The sequence below is a fragment of the Corvus moneduloides genome, chromosome 16 (assembly GCF_009650955.1).
Source record: "Corvus moneduloides isolate bCorMon1 chromosome 16, bCorMon1.pri, whole genome shotgun sequence".
NCBI classification, from domain to species: Eukaryota; Metazoa; Chordata; class Aves; order Passeriformes; family Corvidae; genus Corvus; species Corvus moneduloides.
In genome coordinates, this window is record NC_045491.1 from 7,146,865 (window position 1) to 7,173,090 (window position 26,226).

The 26,226-nt window shown below is 44.9% G+C and overlaps 1 protein-coding gene across 4 annotated transcripts in view; it reads right to left on the reverse strand.

Annotated features, from left to right (window-relative positions):
• The window catches only part of RNF216 (ring finger protein 216), a 78,173-nt gene that overhangs the window by 45,971 nt on the left and 5,976 nt on the right, over nt 1-26,226 (reverse strand). For 3 of the 4 annotated variants that reach the window (XM_032125828.1, XM_032125831.1, XM_032125832.1), the window contains 12 exons: nt 16,784-16,912; nt 15,547-15,680; nt 13,695-14,558; nt 12,071-12,147; nt 8,470-8,572; nt 7,448-7,612; nt 6,346-6,460; nt 5,925-6,064; nt 4,944-4,994; nt 3,838-3,975; nt 2,513-2,661; nt 1,988-2,066 (listed from right to left, as the gene is read on the reverse strand). In XM_032125828.1, coding sequence (XP_031981719.1) covers nt 1,988-2,066; nt 2,513-2,661; nt 3,838-3,975; nt 4,944-4,994; nt 5,925-6,064; nt 6,346-6,460; nt 7,448-7,612; nt 8,470-8,572; nt 12,071-12,147; nt 13,695-14,558; nt 15,547-15,680; nt 16,784-16,850 — 2,082 coding nt within the window. In that variant the 5' untranslated portion in view covers nt 16,851-16,912. Of the gene's footprint in view, nt 1-1,987; nt 2,067-2,512; nt 2,662-3,837; nt 3,976-4,943; nt 4,995-5,924; nt 6,065-6,345; nt 6,461-7,447; nt 7,613-8,469; nt 8,573-12,070; nt 12,148-13,694; nt 14,559-15,546; nt 15,681-16,783; nt 16,913-17,056; nt 17,137-26,226 lie in introns of all 4 variants that reach the window. The other variant, XM_032125829.1, reaches the window with a different exon arrangement.

Here is a 26,226-nt window from a genome sequence, read left to right on the forward strand (position 1 = left end):
AGCCTGAGGGTATCAACACAAACTCCCAAAGCAAGACAAAGGATCCAGGTGATGGAGCACAGGGATACAACAGGTCCACCATCTGGTCCTCTTCTCCCCGCCCTCAAAGAGCTCCGAGGTTTCGGGAGAGGCACATTTTGACCTTCCTCTTTCCAGACTTCCCCTTGCTTTAGGTTCAGCTGTGTGAGTGCAGTCCTTCCAACCAGGGAGAGACTCCTTCCAGCATCAGTCATCACCACCACTGAATCTGCCAGAGGCACTGCTAGCAAAGCCAATGCATCCTCTCCAACCTCTGTGGAGTTCCCTAGATTAGCCCTTTCCTCCCTTAGGGCAACCATTTCCTGCAAGCAAGAGAATTAACTGAAATTCTTCATTCTGGAGAGAGAGGAGATAGAGGGAGTATGAAGAACCACTGCAGCTGATGCTGTGAGACACCACATCCTGCTATCCAAATTCCTCACCCTCAACTTCAAATCGTAAAGTCATTAAGGACTTCTAAGAAGAGCACAAAGCTACTCAGCAGATTTTCAGCTAATGAATCAACACGAGCTGTCCAGGAAACCAGAAATCCAGCCCACTGGAATGCTGTAACCCCAGGGAGGGTGGAACAGGCAGTACGCTAGGAAGGAAATGAAACAGCAAAGCAGTAGGAAAGGAACGTTTCAGCACCAATCCCTCTTACCATGACTACTCTGCTGCATTACACATTTTAGGGAAAAAGTGACTTCAATTCATTTTGCCCATTGAAGGGTTCATGTTCTTCAAGCCCAAGTTCTGTTCTGTAGTGCTGACATATGTACATTTTGAAAACAACTCGGCTTTTGCAAAAACAGTTAGAAAAAAATTGAGATTTAAATGTGAATCAACATTGCCACCTAGTGCCTAGCAAACCTCCTTGCTCCAACGCTGGGACAATCCAGCGGCACCACATTCCCTTCCCAGCTGAGAAGGGTAGATGTTAACAAAACCTATCTGGAGGTCAGGATCTAAAATGGAATTGTGCATCTTTCATAAGCAGCTTTCTCCCCTCAAGAGTAAGTTCAATTTTCACACCAGACTGCAGAGTTCAGCACTGGCAACTTCAACTTCTCCAGACAGCAGAATTTAACCTTCTATTAACTTCTCAATACAGGCAAAAGGTGATACCACATCAATGCGAGAACCCAAAGTTCTGGCAGCTACAAGTGTAAGGTTAATGCCCTCAGGAGGAATTTCAGTGATTAGCAGGAATCTCAGATCTCATGAGAATTTACTGTTGTGGCTACAGTGATGCAAGAGGCCTTGTAGCTTCATGCCAAGCACTGATCCTGCCCTGCCTTGCTGGCACCAGAAGTAAGCAAGATCCTGCATCTGTTCACAAGACTGGGAAACATTCCTGTGCTTCTGTTTTTCCCCAGAACTGATGGGGCAGAAGCAGCAAGTTTTCCCCATTCCATCCCCCTACTTGGCCTGATGATTCTCATCAGGAACTGGGGAGAGCACAAAGATCTGCCCTTTGAATGGCTGACATTTCAGCCCACTCTTCCAACAAGTTTTTTTTGTCACTTCCAACTGAACCTGTATTCAAGCTATCCCATAAAAGAAAAATGCAGATACCAATTCCCTCAAACATAGCATGTAAGGCTGCTCCAGCTCATTCTCCAGAAGTTTTATTAGATAGAAGAGTAGAATTTGGTTTTGACCTACAAACACCCAGTTCCATGTTCAACCAGAACATTTCTGTATATGCAAGACAGCAACCTCTGGCACCCTTAGGCTTTTTAGCCAACACCTTCCAAGAAAAGACAGGACTCCTGCTTCTCTTTAATCAACAGTGCCCTGAAATTCACCTGTCCAGGAACCTAATCTTACAGAAGATCAGCAGGATCCAGCAAACACTTTGACTGCTGCCCTATGCAGATACTGCTGCTAGGAAGGATGAGCTGTCGTCCCAGCTCTCCTGTCCAATACTCCAGAAGAGACCAAACGTGAAGTATCCCCTAATTACCTTTCTGCAGCGGGGATTGGGGCAGCTGAACCGCTTCACATCACTGTCCAGTAGAGCTGGGAAGTTACAGAAAGGACACCTGTAGCCCAAAACAAGATACCATTAATGCAGAGTGCCAAACATAGCTTTGCTGAAAGCTGATTTAGTCAAATAGCTGTGTGGAAGTTGCTAAGGCTGCCAACCCAATGCCTGTTGCTAGGATGTGCTGACTATTGCCTTTTTGCTCATATTTCTTCGATCACTTCCCTGTTTGCAATCAAAATATTATATGCTCAGCACTGCTTTTGACCATGTAATTTAGAGGATCAGCACAGAGCTGGCAAGCAAGTCTTGGGGGAGACAAGTCTATTGAATTTTAATCTGCTCCTAGTCAAAGGCAGAATAAAAACAGACCTGGGAAGGCAGAAGTCTGAATTTATAATCCAGCTCGTAAAAAGCTACCTATCTCAGAGTCAGCACAAACGTAGGGTTTCAGGGAACAATGTTCTAAAGCAGTAAATGCAGCATTCTTTGTGGGACACTCACCTGACGAGCTCATCTGCACAGGCAGCAGCCACCTCCTCCTCAGCTTTCCGCTCGTAGTATTTACAGAGGATGTTCTCTGGAAGCACTTTCTCCAGCTCACTGGTGGGGAAGGAACACGTGCAACTGCCTTCCATGCAGCTGAGCTCTGACTGGGGTTGGAAAGAGAGCTCAGGTTTAGTATGACACTAGCAAAAAGCAGCTCAGGATCCAAAACATTTTCAAGCAGATCAGTGCAGAGCCTTGCTCAGAGAAAGTAAGAGCTAAAGTCAGTAGATCTCAATGATTTGGGTCTTGTGAGTTTAAAAATCATCCAGTTCTAAACCCCTGCCATGGGCAGGGACACCTTCCACTATCCCAGGTTGGTCCAAGCCCTGTCCAGCTTGGCCTTGAACACTTCCAGGGATGAGACATCCCACAGCTTCTCTGGGTAACCTGGGCCAGTGCCTCATAACAAAAACATTTTTTCCAATCTCTCATCTAAATCTGTCTAAGATGACTGCCAGAGAATGGGTTTGCTATGGAAAGAACAAGCCTAATTAAACAAATTAGGCCTCAAACAAACACTGGGCAGGAAGATGCTGTTGCCAGCTGGGATCACAATTCACTCCAAGTCCACTGTGACCACATATTAGCCCTTTACTATTGTACAGTCTCTGCTGAGAACCAGCACTGACACGGTGCATTCTTTTCAATAAAGTCATATAAAATACAGCTGCCAGTTTATACATTTACACAAAATGGATCCCAGAGTACAACAGCATCCCACAGTTTGAGCATCATATCCTGAGGCAAAGGAGCACACACACTTCAGAGCAGATTAATGACTTGTTTATAGCTCAGCTAAGTACCAGGATAATTCCTAGCTACATCAGAGACTGAGGAGGTTAGTAGTGCCACAGAGGAACCAATCCCCAAATTAAGTTGGGATCACAGTGATATTATGAAGGACAAACACTCTTAGGTAGAAGACTGGCCATGTCAGAGATAAGTGTTCTTAATGAATAAGCCACTGGTTTATTTAGTAGAAAATAAAAGCAAACAAGTTATTCTGTTACTATGATCTTAAGAATCAAATTGCCAAGCATAGAGCAAACAAACAAACAAACGACGTTAGTAACCCTGAAATCCTGTGCAAAGATCACATTGTAAAGTTGTTGGCTTCACTTGATGGCGAGACTGACTTGGATTTCAGGACACCATTCCATTCAAATATTTCCTGGGAAGTGCAGTTACATCTGTTTTAAGCAACAACCCTACACAAACAGCAATGTCATCTCCCAACAGCAATTATCTATTTCCCCCTTGTCCAGTTGTGAAATCCTTACCTTCCCAGAGCCAAAAACTGCCTCCTGAGCATATTTAATTAGGCACTCCTTGCAGAACAAGTGACCATCTGCACACTGAGTCAACTCTTCGAAGGCAAACTCCCCGTAGCAGCAGCGGCACTCGATCATCTGCCCATCCTACAGCCACCAGAGGAACGAGCATCAAAACGTCAATAGCTATAGCAACACACACACACATACAACTGCAAGCCAGAAAAAATTGCCAGCATGAATCCTAAAAAACAGCTACAGATATACACCATTCCATTAGATATTCTGTTTGGTGGTCCAAATTCATTAAGTGCAACCAGAAACTCAGTTTTAAGTCACTTCATATCTACACGTCCTGCTTGACAGGTTCCAAAAAGCTACAGAACATGCAGTGATTAATAATTCTCAGCTCACAGGCAGAGCAGCATCTTGGGTTTGGGAAGCTGCAGTCACAGGGAAGCAGCTTGAGTATACACACCACTCTCATGGGGAAAACCAAGATTCAGATCTGTTACCCTCTAAAGAACATTTACCATCTGTCTGGGCAGACCCTGTCTTTGACTCTTCACTGTGGAGGTGGAGAAGTTTGCCACTGCTAAAAAGTAAGCATAGCCCACTTTTCCAAAGTTTGAGGAGGAAATGAGCATTGAGACCAAAATGTAATACACAGCTGCTGAACTGTTCTCTACATTTTCTCTGAAGTGAACGCTGATTTTCAGGTTTCTAAAGAATTCTTTCTGCAAACAAGGAAGGCCTTCCCACTGGCCAAGCTCCAACAACAGTGGATCTGTTTTAAACAGCCATAATGGTGGGAGCAAGAGTAAACCTGATGCTATTCTATTGCAATGTTTGTTCTGAGCAATGAAGATACAAGCTGAATTACTACAGATCATTACATGCATCAATACTGTCTTGCTGGCCTCAGCTCCTGTCTACCTTTCCTAAAAGCCAGCCAACACACATTACACAGGTTTTGCCAGCTCAGCAAAAGCAGCAGAGTGAAATGCAGCTTCAGAAAAGCTCTGTTCCAGAGCTAAAAGGATCTGTGAAGTAGGAAGTGCAAAACAGTGTCTGTGCATAAGCTGAACTCAACTTACAATATTACAGATACTGACCTTCTGATATTGCTCCTCATTCATCTGCAGAGCCAGGAGGAAGTCTGCATGCTGCAAGAGAGACATGTGCATCTGTAATTACAGAATAGATGAAGAAATTTTCCAAACTCTCAGCTCATTTACATTATCTCAGGACTCACAAACCACTATAAAAGGTTCGCTGTCTGCTTGTAACATCACTCAGCCCATCCCTCCAATCCATTAAGCTATTTATGATTCAGCTAAAACAGATGGGAGAAGCAAAGGCAGCAAGAACAAAGAACCAAATTCTATACTGTGGAGGGCTGCTGGTTCAGATTTCCATGGGCAGAGATGATCTCACCCAATGGGCCCCTCCAGAGAACATGAGCTTTGTGTTTCAAAGGAGACCTTATCCATCTGCCTAAGAGACAAAGATCTTTAAGGAGCTACTTTAGAAAGAATTGTGGGTGCAGAGCTGTGAATTCAGTCTCTCCTCAGCCTAGGAAAGGAAGACAACACAGCAGTGGGTGTTGCAGGTTCTGCTTCAAAACACACAGGTCTCTGCTACAGGACAAACTGTTCTGGAGCCACAGGACTGCCAGCCTGGGAAGGCAGTGAGTGGACACACTGCCTTGGGCCTGGTCATTACTCACCACCAACACTGAGCTGCAATTACAAGCCCTAAAACAGCAGAGAAGCCTGCTAACAATTAGAGGAAAGAGTTAATTAGTGGAGTTTTCACCCTCTCATAGCAAAACACCCCATCCAGAATGGTGTTTGCACAAGCAGCAGCTGCATATTTAAGTAAATATGAAATTCTGTGCTTGGCTTCTTTCCTTTAAAATTGAATTACTTGGGAAAAGACATATGCGTTAACAGGTAGGGAAGGGGAAAACATAGTTATTCAATATTTGGTTCAGCATTTGAATTTCTGTAAGAGACAGATTTTTCATGTTTAGGGCCAAAACCTCAACATTTGTTGAAGATTTGCACATGATCAAAGCAGTTCCTATCACTCACCTCTGCCATCTCTTTCACTTTCTGCTCATAGAATTCCTGCTCCAGTAGCACTGGTGGGAGAAGGGAGAGCTTGTCATAGGACCTCCAGTGCCGTCTCTTGTTCTCCAGGAAGAACATGCGCTTCTCAATTTTCACATCCCCTGAAGCAGAAATAAAGGCTCAATAAAAAAGGGATGGAGCAGCCAGAACAAAGCTTAAATCCTTCCTCCACACACAACACCAGGTGCAGACTTTCAGCAGCTCACACAGCACTTTACCAAGCAGAGGCACTAATGAAGAGCATCTCCAAAACAGATACCAGTGACAGAAACTCAGCTCTTTTGGGACCACATCCCTTTTAAGAGGAGTTTCTTTCTGCTGCAAGCCAGTTCTGCTTACAATAACGATGCAGAGAGCACCATACACACATCTTGGCATTTACCTTGCTCAAATTTGAAGTCTATGTATGAATATTGATTCATTTCTTTCCTCCTTTTTCGTTTCCCGCTGGTTTCAGGAGACAGCTCCTGCCACTTTTTGATAGCATCTGAAAAGGCCTAGAAAACAACATACAGGCTTAAATCCTGTGCCTGGAAGAAAGCAGGAGCACTCAATTCAAGCTGAAGCACAGTACAAGCATGGGCATAGGACTGATCCAAAACTGGAAAGCCAAACAGACCAAATAAAAGGAAATATGCATCTTTCCTTTGCTCACTTTGTTACTTTATGTACTCAAAGTAATTATTCCATAAAAACAAAATAGGTGAATGGTACTTCATAACAGCTCAGCTGTTAATATCAGAGTGGGCACCAGCTGTATTAAGCAGAGTTGGTTTGCCTTCTTTTTTTGTTGCTGGGTTTGGCTTTTTGTTTAAAAAGGTGAGATTCCAATACTCAGTGCTCAGTCAATCAAGTGAAGAGACAAGAAGTTCTGTTTTAGTTAAGTCCTGGAATAGTAAAGAATGAAGCTCAAGCAAGGGCATATTGGAGCAGATCTAAGTCAAAAACTTGAAGCCACACTAACATTCAGCTTGCTGATACTTAAAACAAGTGTCTTTGCATCTCCATGGCAGTGAAACTCTTTTGTAATAAATACAGGACTCATGCCACAAGTCATAATAAGAACAAACAGGACAGCAATACTCAGGCTGCTTTTCAATTCCACGCAGCCAGTTAACCAGCAGCAGGAGTTAAATGTTTTAAGATTTAACTAAATGTCTAGGTTTTATTGGCAATTATACTGCACTTCAGTGGCGACGTACAGGAACACATCCCACTTTAATGCATCACCCACCATCAGCCAGCTCGTGTTTCCCCAGCTCCCCTATTAGGGAAAGTAAAAACTTCCTGCAGCATTCCATCTGGCCAATAAATTTTGAAAATCTCTACTAAATGGATTAAAACTTCTTAAAAGGAAAGGAAGATTATTATAAAACCCATAACCACACAGCAGCAGATGGTACAGTAAGGCCAAAGCCACCACAGTGGTCTCTGCAGACACGGGAGATAAACCCAGGAAAGAAAACAGACTTGAACTGGAGCACCTTTCGTGTGATTGCATAGTGTCCCTTGAGCTCGTGCAGTGCCCACTTGATGTCCTGGCTGCTCAGCATTTTGAAGTCTGCCATGAGGAGATCAGCTGCCTGAATAAAGCACCGCTGGTCAAGGGGGGCAAGTTTGGAAAAGTCAAAGTAGTCCACTTTAGGCACCTAAGGAGAAAACGAAAAAGATTAAAAGGCTGCTCTAAATACACACAGGAACACCACAAATGGCTCTCTCAGTGATCAGGACATTCTGCAAGACCACCCAAAACTCAGGTTATGTGTCACCCAGCTCCGAGCACCTTAGTACAGTGTGGCTGCAAAGCCTACTGGCCCAGGCACCTCTGCAGGTGACCTGCACAAGGTAAAATGTAGTTTAAAACCATTGTGTGTGGCTGCCTGAGACAGCAAGGAGAGAAAATATTTAGGTTACACTATGAAGAGTTAACAACTTTATTAGCTTGAGGTAGAAAGATACTTTCAAGAGAAGAAAGAGGTATTCAACATCTCTCAGGCCACAAAGAGCTATTTAAACATCCTCAAAGCAGCTCAGAGAGAATTTTTTGTTAAATGGATGTTTTAAAACACAAATAAAATCAAGCAGCTGTAGGGAGATTTGCAGTTAGGAGGCTGCAAGGCAATGCCTAAAGGCCTCACAAGAGATACCCGAGGGCCAAGGCTACTTCATGTGACAGAACAATTGTGGGATTCTTGTCTCAGTTATCAAAATGAACACTTGAGATGGGGCAGTGACAGGCAAGCAGGGCAGAGGGGCTCGCTGGAGGCAAAGGAGCAAACACTGCGCAGCTCTGGCACAGCCAAACAGGAAAGGCTTGGAAGTCATCTTGCAAGCAACTAATTATTGCTATTTAACACAGCCTTACACATACCCAGAGGCCTCTTGTGAGAGCAAGGCTCAGTCAAGCACTCTGCAAACACACACTAATCAAAGCAGACATCCCAAGGTCCACTCAGGCTGAACAGACTGCCCAGAGGCAGCAGGAGATGAAGATACTCTCACTTGCCTTTGTCTCATCTTGGCTGGCAAGCAGGCTGCTGCTGGGGTTTAAAACCACTCTGCCTTCCTTCTTTGGGTAATCTGGATTTTCCAGAAGGAAGTTACAAAGTCTGAAAAGATAAATATAGTTACTTTAGGGTTGGAGAGCTCAGGTTCATTTCTCGTTTGTCCAATTTTTAGTATCCTGTAATTATGAGGTCATAGTCAAAGCCTGCCCTGTAAGGACCAAAGGTGGTCCTAGGCTAGAGCAAGTAAATGACTGAGGATTAAGTAAAAAATAATCAGCTGTGTGGCTGCAGAAGGAAAAGCAAATAGGCTTGTCTTTCAACAATTAAATTTACATACATGAAGCTTGTATGGATGAGCTACTAATCATTTATGGAAAAAACAGTAGAAAAATCCCTACAAAACCCACGAAAGGGTGATGTCTTCCTGAACAAACTATTACTACAGATTCAGACTTGAATCAAAGCCTCCATTTTCAGTTTACCTTCACATTAAAGCAGCCAGAGCAAACTGGTTTAGTGGAAGGTGTTCCTGACCATGGCAAAGGGGCTGGAACTAGGTGACCTTTAATGGCCTTTCCAACTCAAACTATTCTGAGATTCCATGATTAAAGCAGAGACAAAAGCATGTTTAAGATGTGTGTCTACATCGAATACAAACTCTGAATACAGGTTTCATTGTAACAAAGCTTGCAATCACACCAGCATTACCCAAACTCCACTAGAAACTGGTCTGGTGAGAACAGCACTTAGAAAAGAATCACTAAAATTGATTGAAAATTGCCTAATAGCCTGTAAATGCAGCATATCTGAGGTCCTACCACAAACAGCCATAACTGTTAGGTAAATGTAGTTTAACGGAGTATTTTAGCTTAGAAAAGACTCAGCAAGGGGTTTCCAAATGCCCCATTGCTGGAGAGCCACAAACACTCCAGAAACCCTTCTGAAAGGGCAACCTGAATCAGGCTCCCACAGCTTTTTCTCAGCCCTCACCAAGCAGCTGTGCTGGCTGGGGCAAGTAACACAAGCTGTTCCTCAGTTTCCCCAGCTGCAGAATAAGATCCTTCTGAAAGCAGCCAGGACAAGCAATTAACATTTGTAAAACTATTGGAATGAGAAGGTGCTAGGCTGCAGCAAAGACATAATTGCAGCTAATTTACATTCCTGATGTCAGAAATCAGTCCCTAATTAAGAAATCTGAACTGGCTTGAAGCATTAACCCACTATCAAGGCACGATTACTTTAGCCCTGCTTTCACATTCAAAGCAGGGGCATTTCTTTTTGTTTAATCAGGTATTGACATATTGAGCCAGAAGCTTTTGACTGAGTGTGAATGCTCCAGCACACAAAAGCTGAATAGATGATACCCTGCTAAGAGGGGTCCCATATCTCATCTTTCACATCAGTTGAAAGTTTTAAGAAGATCATTTCACGGAAAACAACAAAATATCTTGGCACTGAGCATTTAATAGCTTCCAGCTCCCACCTCTGGCCATCCCTTTGGTAAAAGATAACTGTTTTAATCCAACAAAACAAACTTCAAGGAGCTCAGACCGTGGTTCTAAGAAAAGGGTTTCAGCTGGGGCACGGCCAGGGTACATTTGAACTATCCTGCATGTTGCCATTTCAACGCTGAGGATTTTGGGGGATGCTGACCTTCAGTGTGTGACAATTAGTTAAATGGGTCCCGGCGCACAGCACACCCACACTCACAGCACTGTTCATTAATATCTGCACCACAGGACACAGAGTTGGTTAAAAGCCTCATCCCTGCCCAAAACCAGCCACCCTTATTTATTATATTTCAAGCCTGATTTAGCTTGACACACCATGGAGATCAAAGAGACCCTGCCAGCGAGGCTGACCAGTGCTTTGACCCATTTGTTCTCACACAAAAGCTGCAGTGACAACTCAAAAGATAGTTTGGTTAAAGGAATAAAAATATGGAGAAGAAATCTTTATCATCCAGTAAGTGGGTAACGCATCACTGAGCAGACACTGTAGCTGGCCTACAGGGAAGCCTGGAAGCACCTTTTCATCTCACTGGGTCTGTGGCACACAATGGGAGAGAAGAGATTTCGGGAGCAAAAAGGGAAGGAACACATTAAGACCGACAGAAGCCAATAGTAGGATTTAATTCCATCAGGCTTCTCTAAATCCCCACAGGACACAAACTCGAGTTTTTTCACACAGTCTGGGAGGGTCCTGCAGTCAGATGCACAACTTCAATAGCCCAACTGCTCGCAGGAATGGCTCTGTTTATCTTCTACATCCCCACCACAACCATCCACCTTGAGGTGCACCCAGTCCATGATGTGGGCACCCCAAAGCTGCTCCACCACTGCAGGGAAAGCACTTTTCAAAGCCCAGAAAGAAGTTCTAGTCTGTTGACTTTCTAATCAAGAAGCCTTTCTTTGGAGACCCGACTTCATAGCACAGGCAAACAACAGAATAGGAAATCTATGCCCAGTGTATGGGATCATCCTTAGTTCCTCATCATTTAACTTATTTATGCCCCAATGACTAATTCTAAGCCTCACACACTTAAATGCTGCTTAATTAGTGCTCTGGTTAGCTGGAAAGGGCATTGGATTTAGACAAGTGAATACTCTGACAACCAACACCTATTCCTCATTCTTGTATCACACAGTAACCAGTTTGGACAAGCTGGAGATAACAGAGACAGTTGCAGAGAGAGAGAGAGAGGCCACCAAGCATCAGACATCAGTCACAAGTGATTTAGTTCAAACCATCTCCTCTCGGTGCTGCTGGTGCCAGCACACGCAATGCTGCGCTGCCCAGCTCTACCCAGAAGGGCAGGGAGATGATGCCACTCAGCAATAAGGTTAATCACTTTTTTTTAAACTTTTGACTCCAACATGACTCCCAGAAATCTCCAGTATGATGAACATTAAGGTAGTCCTGAGCTGTTAATGCAGTTTGTAAAGCAAGTCCTCACATTGATTTTCCACTCCTTTTATTTCATTTTCTTGCTCATGTTTCTGCTCAGTTTGACCAAAATCAGTCCCTCAACACACCTCTAGAACCAATCCTACCAGCCCTTAAATGTCTTTGCTCTATTCTGTCACCCAAAAATGATGTGAGAGAATTCAAACAGCACCACTGCTACTTGAGCAGGTAAAGGTGATAAAAGTCAACATCATAACACTAAATAATGGACTCCAAGGCAGTGTTGGCTTTACCTGGAAGAATCCAAAACCCAGTGAAATGAAGGAGGGAATGATTTCTTCCAACTCAAAACTCACCAACTCACCTCCATACTATGTTTTATAGCAGTCATCTTAACACCTTAATCCTGACACTCTTTTTAAGAGCCCTAGTAATAGGTAACAAAATTATATGTAATTCTTTAAATAAGCAAATCATCTTAAAAGCAGAGAAGCTACAGCACAATAGAATTAGAAAGGACTTAAGAACAGCTCTATTAGAAGTACAAAAAGAAAGAATCTGTGCTCTTTGGCACTATCAAGGCAGTGCTGAGCCCCAGCCTAGATGTGATCCAGAGCAGTATCCCTGGCAGGTGGGGACATGGGAAAGTGCTGCAGTTTTATGACACACTGTAGTTCTTGGCTCTACACTTACACATTTAAGTCATAGCAGTTCTTGATGATGATTAATTCTTCAATATATTCCTTCTTCACATCTGGGAATCTTGCTTCCTAGAGGAGGAAAAGCTAAAGGTTATGTAGGTATTAGAGGAGCTGTGTAACACACATAGCACCCAGGACAGGGATTTACAGGTAATTAACCAGCACAATCCTGAGACTTGGGGCAAAATGGTCAAGAGATCATTCATAGCCATCCAGCCTTGCTCCACAGGACGACTGCTAGCAGCTCTATCTCAAAGGAACAGTGAGGATTGTGATGTGAAAAGCCAAGAGCACGTGGCCTAACGAGAGATTCAGGCTCTGTAGGAATGATCTACAACACAAGGAAAGTGAATGTTTACCTTCAGCATGCCCATCAAGGAGTTCCAGTTATGTGCTGAAATACAACATTCCAAAGCAAAAGGAAAAAAACCAACAAGTACACTCACCCAGTGAACCCAGACACACCAGAAATGAGACCAGAACAGACAACAAACCTTTACTGGCATTTCTGTGAAGGCTCTCCCAGTGTTTGCTGCTCTCTCTGGGGTTTCTGTACAAGCACTGCAACCAGTTGCAACCATGTGGTATTTTGTTTTGCAGGACTGGACTGGTCAGGGTTGTCAAGCAACCCTGACAATGCAAGAATAGCCTCTTACCCATCTCAAAGGCACTGATCAACAAGGTCTTACTCGGAAAGAACTGAATTATGTTAGATTGCTACTTAAAAAAATATTTTCCTCAACTCCACTTTTCCCAAGTAGAATTAGATATGGGATGTGGAAGGAAGACTTGGAGGGGATGGGGTGGTGGTGGAAGATACAGGCACATAAGAATATACTTGTTTGCAAGAAAAAATGTTCAATAAGACAGCAAGAGAGCCTTCCTCCCTGGCAATCAAGGGGAGGGGTGTGCAAACATTAGACACATGAATCATCCCATTTTTATTTAGCTTTGTTTATCATATATACACCATGCTGCCCAAGCTGCCGAATATACCAAAGGATAAGGAGTGTCCTCCCTGGGGGCTGTTGTTACAGTCAATGTCCCTCATGCTAAGCTTCACATATGGAGCACGTGGAGTTAACATACACAAGTCTTCATGCTGCGTATCTAGTTATTCCTTGGTGCTGCTGCTTGGAAATCCACACCACAAGGGCAACCATTACCCCTTGCCACCATGGTGGCCTTAACATGGGCACGGACCAAACTCCTTCAGGAGCTGAAAAGCAGCCCTGGCTCTCAGCCATGTCTCAAACTTCCCTACTCCTACTCCACCCTGTAGCATTCTGCCACTATTTGGTGTCTCAGCTTTGCTCATTTAGCTTTGTATCCAATCCTAAACCAGCTCTACAGCGTTGGGTTAGGAATCAACCAGACAAAACCAGATTAGCAGATCCAAGAGGGACTTTCAGGGAACAGACCCAGATTATTTCACCTCAAACCAACATTTTCCAAGACAGTTCATCACATGCTCCTCACCTGGTGCACGGCTGTCTCAGCCAAACAAAGAGGATTTGCAGCTGTGTGTTCTGAGCATGTGAAACTCTACACACCTTGAAAAACCTGTCTGAAAACACCATGCACACAGGAGGCAGAGGAGCCCTGGGAATACTTACTGTCTCTCTGATGAGCAGTGCAGTGAGGTCCTGCTCCTGCCCAGCAGCTCCCTGTTCTGGCACATCCCCTGAGCCAAGTTCGTGTGAGCCCTGTGCAGGGAAGGCGGGCCCCGGCTGCTCGTTGTCTCTCCCTGCCTGCTGACCCGATTCCTCAGGGGGATGTGCCGGCTGCGGGGAGGCACGGCCTGGAATCCCGTCCTGCTGCGGCTCTGGCCGGGGGAAGGCTGGCCCAGGAGCCTTCTCTCCATATGCCCTCAAAGATCCCGGGTCTGCCTCTGGCTGCCCTTGCTGGGGAGCACAACCCTTTGCTACAGCCTGTGGCTCATCTTCCAGTGGTGGGAAGTGCCGGGGTTCCAGCTGGCTGTTCTCCCGGATCCCCTCCTGCTCCATGGTAGTTTTAGCAGCTATTTCTTCAAGTTTCTGCTCTGGCTCCAAGTTCTCTCCTTGCCATTCCCGAGCTTCCATCTTTTCCTCCTGTTGAGGTGGAAGGTCTGCATTCTCCAGACTAATGGTTTCTGCGTTATTAGCAGGCTGTGGACTCATCTTGATCAGTGGCAGCAAACTTGGGCCAGGCTCCTGGTTACTTGTAAGTTCAGAGCTGGGGCCATTCATCTCAGATGGTCCAGGCTGCTGGAGGGCAACGTCCACACTCTCATCCCTGCTTGGTCCAGCATTGCTCTCCTCCATGAGGTTATTCCCATCTCCCTCACAGCGCAGAGCTGAATCCTGCTTATCCTGCAGGTCTGTGCTCATCAAAGGCTCCACAGCACTTTTAGATCCTCCTTCTCCCACAGTGTTTGCCCCCTGCCATGGAGCAGCAGGTCTGATGACATTGGGACGCAGAGGCTGCTGTTGCTTTGGGGTCTGAAAAGGACACACACAGGAGAAAGTAGGAATTCTTGTCTGCATGTTAGAATCTTTGCTCCAGATACTTCTGCATCTAAGAAAACTTCTGATGGGAAACTGATAAACAGCCTGTTCAGCAAGCACAGATAAATAATAAAGCACAGAACTGCAACCCACATATCTGTGTCCTCAGCCTGTCCCCAGGTGATACAAGAACCTTTGGCAGAACTGGGGATGCACAGGACTTTCAAAATGGAATAATTTCCTAAGCTCACTTCAACTAAGCTAACCCACTTCCCTCCCAGTAAAACAGTCTGGGAAGGAACAACTAACTGATGACATATTTGTGTTCTCACCAATTTATTTAAACAGGCAGGAACCAAAGCTCAAAACATTAATCTCTGGCCTTGTTCTTGCCTCTGGCAGACAGACTGCTGTATGCCAACAGAGCCTGAGTGTTCTCTGCTGCTGTTTTCAACTAAGAAGCAGAAAGGTCAGCTTTGCAACCCATTTTCTCAGTGCTTCTGGTTAATTTAACAGTAAAGTGCAATATATTCTTAATACAAGACAAATATGAAATGCTACAAAAACGTAAGTGCCTGCAACAGCCCAACGTGAATACAAATAACAGAGGAATATAAAGCAAACAAAGTACGCATATAAATCAAACAACGCATGGTTTGAAAACACCTTCAGTGGAAGATCAAGTCCTCTTGCAAAGCACTCCACCTTGCTGGATTCAGACAGACAACTTTATGGGAGCTACAACCTTCATCAAGTAGAACTTAAACTACGCAGTGTAGTTTAACAGCCTGGTTCTCCCCTCCCATGCCCAAAATATGACTAAATTAAGCCAGAAAAATGCCATCATTTCACCATTATTTCAGACATCCTAAGTAGATTGCTGTAACCAGGCAGGACTCAAAGGAATGCATCAGGTATTTGTACAAGACTTGGCTATACAGGCCATGAATAAAGCACTGCAGCTACAAGAATGAAAACCTACCTCCGCTAAGATGACTACATCATCATCATCTTCCTCAGTCTGCTGCTTTTCTGGCATTTCCAGCAACAAAGGCAATTCTTCATCTGAGGAATCCGATATCATGATAAGACTTTCATCCCTGTGGTTTATCCAGTCTGCAGAACAGTGAGTAAAGTTAAAGTTAGCTGCTGGCTCAAGGTAAACAATTGGAATTACAGGGCACATATAGCACTGAAACATCTGAGAAAGCAATTTTCCCATTTGCACTGCAGGAAGAAGCATTCAGAGGTCACCAATTCTTCTGCAAGGCATTGTTACAGCCACTCCTGTGTCCCTAAGCCTCCAGCAAAACACCTGCACAGCTTCAGCTCATCACAACAGCACTGCAGGGACAGCCACTGACACTCACAAAGAATCTTCTACCCTGAACTCCAGCACAGTCAAGCTGCTGCAAAAGTTATTACAAACAAGGCATGTAGGGAATACTTCTCCAGAGAAATCCTAGACTTTCAGTATCTCAGGGACATTACATTTTCTTTGTCAATGTGCAGGGCATTCTAGCAGAGAGATAAGAGTCTCTGCAACTCATCCTCTTCTGAAAGAGTGGGACTTTGCAGGACTACCTTATGCAGGGCCGAGATAAGGCCTGTGGCTATTAGATGACAACCTTGTGCCTCAAGGTTTGTCAAGAATAAAATATAGATGCTAGTCAACACAGCTGCTGGAACACAGGAGAGATATTCGAGGCAGGAACAGAGGGTTTCTGTACTGCACAGAGAACATACAACTATGCTTTCCCTAAAATTAGACATGTTTCAGCTTATTTTTTAGCATGAGTGTTCATTTATCACCTTTCAGGCATAGAGAGAAAGCATCACTTTGAATGCCACTGTTGAGTGAGTGAATGGGTGCCAATGCATGCAGCCCTATGAGGGCACGAATTTAGGGGCAGCCTCTCTACTATGGGGTCCTCAGAAGGATGGATCCTCCTTGGATCTGCTGAAATACCTCTACACAGTGTTCCCAAGAAGTCAGCAATCTCCCTTGAGGCAGTACAACATGAGAAAGAAAAGAGCCAAATATTTTGCATGCCTGCATAACATGAAAGAGTTTCTGTAGGTGGCTAAGTTAGTGTAACAGAGCAGTGTGTGACATGACAGAACAGACCTCCAGCAGCTCCCTGGAAGTTCTGTGAATCCTGCTGCTCAGGAGGAGTTTCACAAGAGTGTTTTGGAAACAGGCACAAATCAGTACTCACCCTTCCCCCTGTGATTGCTGAAGCTGTTCAAGTTAATCACTTCTTCATTCCCACCTCTCTCTGCCATTTTAAACAGCTGCACCCCAGAGTGTCAATGCCCCAGCATGGCAGTCAGGCTCACATGAGGAACTGGAAGATAAAATAAAACCACGAGGGAGTCAGGCAAACTCAGATTCACCCTAAAGGGGTTTTCCCAAGATTTAGCTGCTAGGGGTTCTCCTGGCTCTCCCAGCAGTCTCTCCACAGTATTTTTCTGTACGCCTGTCTCAGTACCTGAAAGGAGATATGTTGTTATCTTGTGTTCCAAAAGTTACGACAGCCGACTGAAGAGTGCAATCAGGCCTGAGAAATCTCTGGAGGAGACATGAGAATTCTTACAGCTATGCAACCACAGAAAAGGAAGAGAGATGCAATTCTATCCAAGCAGGACTCAAACCCTCCCAATATGTGGATCTTCTCTTGTTTCCAACCAAAATCCAATGCACCAATGCACACAGTGGTGTCTCTGCCACCATCAGGTGGTGAGAAGGGCAAAATCCCCTTGCCTGCGCTGTCCCAGGGCATCCCCACATCAACCTGCATCTCACACACCCCAGATGATGTCACTACAACCACCCCTGTTGCACTTAATGCCAGGGAAGTCACACAAAGCCCTGAGGGGAACAGCCAACAGGGATACCACCACCCCAGCCTGAATTCCCTGCATGCTGCCAAGCTGAGGCACAACTTCAGAGCCACCAGAGATGCTCCAAGCTCACTTGCACAACCCCCATGTTACTGGCATGTCAGAAGGAAGCTGCACCCCAGGCAGGGCAGTGTCAGTGTGTGCTTTGTGCCTGCTCTGTGAACCAGCACAGGAACGAGTCACATTCCAGAGAACACTTCCTTACCACCATCTGCTATTTTAAAGAAGAGATTTCCTTGATTTACAGCGAGGGTTTGGTACAAATTCCAGGAAACACCATCTGCTCTCACAGCAAAAGGAGAGCATGACAGGAGTCAGGTGCCTTCACAGGCCTGGGCTTTTTGGAACTAAACTTTGCTACCCCCACCTGTTCTCAGAGAGGCACAATTAATCGGCCAGAGGCTCCCAAACAGGATTAGGGGGCCAGAGGAATCACTGCAAACTAAACAGGAGGTTTCCATTTTATGCTCTGTCAGCTTATAGCTCTCAATTCCCACTATAACAGAGAGGCTGAACACATACAGGAACTCCAAGCAGAATTTGATCACTGGAAGGAGAAAGGAGGTTTTCTCATTGGAAAGTACTCTTACCACTCTCCTTATCACGGCACAGAGGAATCTGTACTATTAAATATTTACTGATGCAGTAGTTGGAAGAAAATGGTGGGTCTGCTATAAAATCCTGTTTGCTAGTACACGAGCAGTATAAATTCCCCCTCAGTAATTCTACTTAAAATCCTCTGCAGGGAACAGGATTTGCAGCTAGGACAGTAAAATGAAGAAATCAGTTCAGATGTACGAGATACAATAATAATATTTTAAATGTATCATTTAGCACTTTAAAAAGCCTAGCAGCATGGGCTCAGTGCCTGAAGGAACCTTCTTCAGAAGGAACCTCCAGCACAAAGATTTCAAGGTTTGGCTACAAACAGCCACACTCACCTGGTCCCTGCACTGCTGATGGTCCAAATTTGACTGGGAAATTGGGTGAGGGAACAGCAAGAGGCCTCTTCTAACTAGCATTACCACAAATATGCAACTATGCCTGTATTTGAGCCCTGATACCTCAGTAGCACATCCTATTTCCAGTAAGCAGCTCCGAGATTCTCATGGGCATACTGGTACTTTGAAAACACCTGAAAAGTAAGATTTTGGGGGTGTTTCCACTATGTTCCTCATTTTCTGCCTTATAAGGAGAAATAAATCTTTCTTTATTTGCCAGAATGGCATGAAAGTGCTGTTCCAGCATCCCAGGCAGGTGCTGGAGCTGCAGCTCAGGAGCTGGGTCACTGTAAGTGCAAACTTGTGGTGCAAACCCTGGCCTTTTTAAAAGGTCACATCCACATTATTACAGTTGTATTTTCCCTGGTACTCATGAATAGCAATCACCTAGTCCTGCATAGCACCTTTCCATCCTTAGCTGTCTGACTCCTTTAGCAAATAAAAATCAATTCACACTTCTTGCCATTTAAAAGGTGGAGAAACAGAAGCAGGGATAGGCCCACCGTGGGCAAGGTCACTGAACAAACACGGCAAAGGATCGCTCTGAGACTGGCGGGGGAGGAACAAGGACATTTGTGAAAGCCACAAATCAGCCCTTGCAGCATCAAGTGGTGCAGACAGGGGCTGGACAGGTGTCTGCTCAGATCTGCTCCAAGCAAAGCTGAGTGGTTGGATATTTCTCCCCTCCAGGGACCCGTGGTGCATTAGCAGGGCTGGCTATATGAGGGTGGGGTGACACTGCAAATGCTCAGCACAGCCACCAAAAAAAAAAAAAAAAACAAAAAAAAAAACAAACGAAAAAAACAATCTTCTCCCAAATAGCTCAAATGGTGCTTTGTCCAATGCTGGTTAAATCCCAGCTGTTCACATCCAAGAATGATGGATAAGCCACAAGAATAAGGTGGTATTTTCTAGGGGCCACTCTGGTTTCTGTATGCATGCTTCAACATTCAGCAGTGAGAAGGAGGTACAGGGAATAACCTGAAATTAAATTTGGGATAGAAAAACTGTCTGCACTTCCATACAAGAAAGTGTGCACACATCACCAAAAGACTCAGTGTTTTAAAAGCAAGAATATAATAAATAGTATTAACTGTAATACACAGTCAAGGCAACAACAAAAAAACCCAAGCCTGGAAAGAACTGGCAATTCCTCCTACTTCAAAACAGACTGAATAAAAACCCCAAGCGCTTAATAAAACCCTGCTTTGAGGGTAAAAGCCAAGCTTCCACCAAGAGCTAGCAATTCATTTTGTCAATACTCAATACAGAGCTGAAGTTTAAACAAATATCCATAAGCATGGGCCAGTTCCATCTAGTGGCATGAATAAGAAGTTTATTCATGTTTATAGCACCAGGCTGCCAAGAATGTGAAGTAACAAGATCAAAGCCACCCTGGGGTCTTGCCCTACATAAACAACAATAAAAAAGCAAGGAAGACAGATGGAAAGAAGTTATTCCACACTACCTTAGTGATTTCAGTGCCTATCTAAAGGCAAAGAATAAAGCTACCTAGAAGCAAGCTCTAACATGCCCATCAGCTCTTCCACAATACAGCCAAGGATAGGAAACTAGAGCTGTTTGAATAGCAAAGCAGTCAGATGAACGTTTTGCAAGCTTTTTAGTTTTTCTTCTTTTCTTAAAAGGCTCCCACCTGCACTGCAACACATCAAGCTGGATTTGGGACTTGAATCCCTATAACAGTAGCCAGGTGACACAAAATTCTCATCATGACTTCTAAGACACCCGCTGACTGTGCAGTGAAGACCCACCATGCTGTAGGATGTGGTCCCACCCCATTTCACCTCTATATTACTCCATATACTCATAATTCAGTCACAGAATATCCTGAGTTGGAAGGGACCCACAAGGATCAGAGTCCAACTCCTGGCCCTGCACAGGACGTCCCAACAATCCCACCCTGTGCCTGAGAGCATTGTCCAAATGCTCCTGGAGCTCTGGCAGCTTTGGGGCCGTGATCATTCCCAGGGGAGCCTGGGCAGTGCCCAACCACCCTCTGATACTGCACACCCACGTTGTTTCATTGTGCAGACAACAAAATCCTCCCCATCATGGTTTTTCCTACAGCAAATTGAGAGGAGAAGCAGCCATTAACAGATCTGCTACCAGGAAAACCAGAGTCCGTCAGGGACTTGGGTTTAACAGTTCTCTGAACTGACAAGACCTCAGACTGACAGCTGAGGTCACAGGGACTTCCCGGACAAGCTCCTCAAACACGCAAAAATATCATCCACAATACCATTGCTTCCAACCACTACTATGAGGTAAGGGATCAGCTGCTACAAGGTGAAGCAGGTCTCAGGAGCACACAGAATGCTTACACAAGGATTTCCAAAACTCGTTCAAAATCCTTTCAAACACCACATGACATATTTTTAGCTTAACCTAAAAATAGCCACCATCGGTGCTGTGCATATATTTAATTTCCTGATACATGAAGCGTTTCTGGACTGCAGTAACTGGCGCAGAACTCAAATCTGCTCCCTCCACCCCATATTTGTGCTGTGATGAGCATCTTCAGATGGTGCTGGAATTTAAACTGACAGTCAAGGGAAGACCCCCCTCTTCTCAGCACAGTGTAATGTATTTTCCCCCCTCACTTACAGCATTTGAAATCTTGAACTCCCACATACTCAAGATGGGACTAGACTCAAAGTGCTCTTGTCTGGCTCCAGCTCAAGGCAACAGGACTAGACAGAAAGCAGGGGAGGTAGGAACTGAGATCCCAAATGAACAGGGGGGAGGGATAAAAAAAAAGAGCAACTTGAAAGAAACGTCAGCAACATCAAATCACTGTGTTTTAGCCTCTCCCCCACACAGAACACCACTGTTGCTCACCTACACTGACAGAAGAGCATCAACTCCCACTTTGTGCCTGCGGGCAGCAAACGTGTCTGCTGGTAGCCTGCGAGCAAGGTGAATTTCTGGCTCATTTCAAGCTCCTAAAACAAGCTACTTAAATAATGCAGGGCTTGTGACAACCAGCAAAATGAAAAGCTAAAAATTCAGTCCTTAAAAAAAATTTTAAAAGCATAGCAGAAAGGAAATAAACCAGACTGACTTACTGTCAAGCATTTCACTGAAACATTTCAAAGGGTTCATGTTTTGCTGGGGCTGCTCCTTGTAACAGGCACTGAGCAAAAGCAGGAGGAGTTTAGCAGTGGTTGATCGTGTTAAGCAGCATCATCCCAACTGAAAATTAGAAATCCCCTGATCATAAGCCCAACAAGAACTGCTGGACACAAACAAATCCTATTTGCTATGCACAAGGCAGCTACTGCCACTGCCTCACACCCTGCAAAGGGACGGAGCCAGAGGTCAACACGTGCGGCTGCAGCAGGGCTCCTGCCAGCAGGTTTGCACAGTTCCAAGCCTGGGAAAAGTGGAAAAAAACATTGATTCCAGCCCAAAAGCTTTACCCTGGCCTCTGAAGGCAGGAGTGTGTGGGCTGTGGCTCTCAGAAAAGACCACCTGGTTTCCAGCAGCACAACCTGCTACAGGTTTGTGGTGGCCGGTGAACATACATTACAAGGGACAGAGAGTTTTCAGTAAGACAATTCCCTTGTACCACAAGAACCACTTCATGCTAGGGTGACCAAAAACGCTTCTCCCAGGAGGCAGTGTTCTGTTATGTTAATCTATCCCAGTTTGGATTCCCGGGTTGGCTGTCAGCCTCTACCCCCTCGTCACTCCCCCAGAGCTTCTCCATTGGTCCCCGTTCCCTGGTCCTGCCTTTTCCCTGCCCCCGGATAAAACTGTGAGCTTCGGGGTCATGTTGGTATTTGCCTCTGCAACCTTCGACAGTGCAGCAGCAATAAATGCTCCTGGCAGAACACACACAAATGCCCTTCTCGACTCTTTGCTACCGACTGTAACACTGAACCCACCCGTGCGTCTGTGGGGGCACGCAGGACCCCACAGAGCCGGGCAGGGACAGCATTACAGGTTTGGCCAAAAGCTCCTCTCAGGAGCACAGACCTGGAGTAGACTTACGACAAGAGCATCCACACAGCTCTGCCACCAATTTTTGGACCCATAGCACGTGCTGAAGAGAAACAACAAACCAGAAGATGATTTAATAACAGAAACGGCTGATGAGTTATAAAGTATTCTTGAAGTGTTTCCCACATTAGCAGCTGGCTTGGTTTACCAAATTATTTTAAACATGTACACTCTCTGAGAAGAGGAAGACAGGATTCCTGAGATCTGAGAAAAATCAAGGAACAGAAGCTGAAGCGAACAATAAAGAGCCAGGTAACATTTCTGGGGCAGAAAGCCACAGAACTGGTTTCACCACAACAAAACATAAGACAATATAACACAAGAACTGTTTTGTGGCAAGTAAATCCAACCTGAATGTTCACCTCCCCTGACAGATAAGACACCCAACACACACAGTTCCAAAAGTATCCCACCAGAGAAGCCACTATTTCCAAAACCATACCAGCCTGCAACCGGCTCCAGCAGCTCCAGGGCAGGACATGAATAAGGATGGAAAAGAGGAATGAATCTGGCAGCAATCACAGCTTCCAGTTACCTCCCAAAAGTTCCCTGTTCCTCACCCTCTCTTACCCAAGGAGAAGAGCACCGAAGGGAATGATGTCCTTTCCTCCCAGGCTCAGCACTGGTAACTGCAGAGTCAGGAGTGTGACCAAGAGCACATCAGGAGATGCTCCAAAAAGAGAGGCTGCAGATTAACACAGGACAGGCTACATCTCTCTGTCACTGCTCCAGGCTAATGAAAATTGCTTACTCAGGAGCAATTAAGAGAGCAGATATTTAGGGATTACTTGGCTTCAAATCCCCAGCTAGATTTTTCCCCATTTTCTAAGTCCACTCAGGACTTTACAGGAAATATCTTGGCTGTCTGTACATTACAAGACTTCTGATCAACCTTATTTGCAGTTCATTCCCTCAAGGCCACAGTATCATAATTATTAATCATAACTGTTTGAAGTACCCAATCACAATTTTTATCTGAAACAGAAAGTACAAGAGGAAAAATGTGCCCCATTTTACCTAATTCACCTAACAGCTAGCCACATACATTGGCACCAGTTTTCTACCCCAAACCCACAAAGCATTTGCATTTCCCTAGCAAAATATCTGCTCTGTGAGCTACTCTCTAAAATGTAAGACTGTAAGCTCTAAAATGTAAGCTGTTTTGAAGCTGCATTCATTTTCCAAAACTGGGCAACTCAAAGAAAGTTTTTCATTCCTTTGAGCTATTCCCTGGTGACTGGCATCAAGGTCAACTGCTGGACACTTCAGTGCCTTCCCACAACCCCCATCAGTCCCTTTGCCAAATAACAAGGCTCCGTATCATCCCACCTCTCTGACCAGCACGAGACTCCTCGTTTTGATGCATGCAAAAATCCACTCTCTGCACAAGAGGTGAGAGGTAGAAAGCTTTGGATCTGTGATTCCCCCCCGCCCCCATCCAACGGAGTCCTGAAAAAAAAAAATCTCAATCCACAACTTCTAGTTGGAAAGGAGAGTTAATGCCGTTACCTTGAGCAGCTCATTTTAAGAGTGAAGTGAAAATGAAGGCTTTGAAGGAAGAAGAGCCAGCCCTGAACTTAGTTCCTGTAAAGGGCAGTACTCTGCCTGCCTCAGACTTCTGGCATGTGCAAGATCATCCAGTGTAATCCCTTAAATCCAAAACCTCCCTCCCACATCACAAACACAGGTGCCAGCTTGGCATTTCACGTTGATGCAACAATTCAGACACCAGCAGCTCAACACTTGGCTAGAGACCTACACATAAACCCAGCCTTGCTCTGCTCACAGCCTATCTCCCCAACCATCATTTAAAAGAAGTGATTTGTTCTGATTTTGTGCTATAAGGGTGGGGATGAATGGAAGAGCATGTGAAACCACGTGATTTGCAGCTCTCTTGCTTCCAGAGCGAGTTTGACTTCCAGTTTCTTTTCCCTGAACTCACATGTCCTTTCCCTTCCAGGTAAGGCCAGGGGCTGCTCTGAACAGCACCAAGATTCAGACACCAGTGGGTTTAAAGAGTGAGGCTCCACAAACCCCCAGGTGCTGCACATACCTGCCACAGCTCCACACAGCATTAATTGCAGCTGCCTTCTCTTTTCCATAAAGCCAGCAGCCACGTGGAAAAGAGCAGGAGAAATGCCCTGTGTGCCCCAGGATATACAGCAGAGTGCTCCTCTGGTACCTGTACTTCATAGATCCCTCCAGGAGAAATAACAGAGCATTTCCTCTCCAAATCCTTAGTAGTTTTCCTACCTTTTTTCTTTTCTTTTTTAAGGGATCCTGAATGCCACTTTAAAAAGCTTAACAGAACAAAGAAATCCAAGTGCAACCTTTTAAGTAGTTATCTAACAAGCTGGATGCACGTTTTCAGGTGCATTCAGGTTCCCATCTTAGCACTGTTTTCACTGGAGAGGAAACAGAAATAAGGGATTTAAGGTTGCTGGGACAGGCTGTGGCACTGACATTCACACTGATGAGCAACCTGCAGCCTGCTCAGCTCACAGCCCTGTTTGCAGGGGCACTGACAGCAGGGAGAACCAGGCTGCACACAACCAGCAACCTGCTGTGAAAAGGAGCAGTGAGGGATAATTAAACCAAAACCAGAAGGGCTGCAAACCAGAAAGTCAGTTAGTTAGTAGCAGCCAGAGGACTTGAAAATCAGAAGGAACTGATAGGCTCTGATGGCATCCTGGATGTTGAGCAGCTGCCCATCAGACTGACTCTGGAAAACACCTAAGCTGCACTTGGGAAGCTGGGTTCCAGAAAAAATTACAAGCATAATGCACCACCAGGAAAAAATGTGGAAGGAAAGGGGGTATTTTTGTCTTTTATTTTATCTTAAATGTGACTTGAACTTATCACAAGAAACATTGCTTTCAAGCACAGCACACCTCACCTCATTCACAAAGCTGCTGACAACACAAAAGCTGAGACTTGACCTTGAGGGGGCCCACAAGGTGCAGCAGCCCACCTTGGCAAAAAAGAAGGTCTCTGTCAACCTGCACAGCACTTTCAGAACTATTGACTTAAAAGCCTGCCACCAACCCTTCCAGGAGTCAAACATCCCAGAGTGAGTGATTTCCAAAAAGAATGACTTCACAGGTCCCATATTCTGGTTACAACAGCCATGCCCTTTTTTTAGGGCCACATTAAGCATATGCACTTGCCACAAATCCAAAGGTCAGTGGCCAGGAGCTGTGGCTTCATGTTCAGAAGGGTTTCACTGCAATACCTGGTAAGGATGGTCATGTTCCCATACCACAGCTTGCTTCCTCTTCTCACACTGAGCTCTTCCAGCATTTCTTACAGCTTTGAAAGGAAATGCCCTGGAAAATGTTTTTATAGGATTCAGTCAGATACCCTCCAGATAGCCACTTCCATGGTGGAATTGGGAGAACAGAATTAAGGTGGTAAAATAAACTCCAAGAAGGAGGAAGATCTTAAATTGCAGCCTAAGTTGACACTACGCAGGCACAGCTGATACCTGACTAATACTCAAACTACACGTGCTTCTAGTCCAAGATCAGGCACTGCCTTTGAGAGATGCTTTTACACAATCAATTAAGAGTTTAATATATACAAGAGTCAGTTTAGAGCCAGACTGGGCCAACAGGCCAAGCTCACAGTGATAAGTCTTAAATGGCTTTACCTACTGAGAGTAAAATACCGACAGAAACCTTGTAAGGCAGGCGCAACACCTGAGCAGCAAGTCCATGCTCTGCACCAATTTCTGC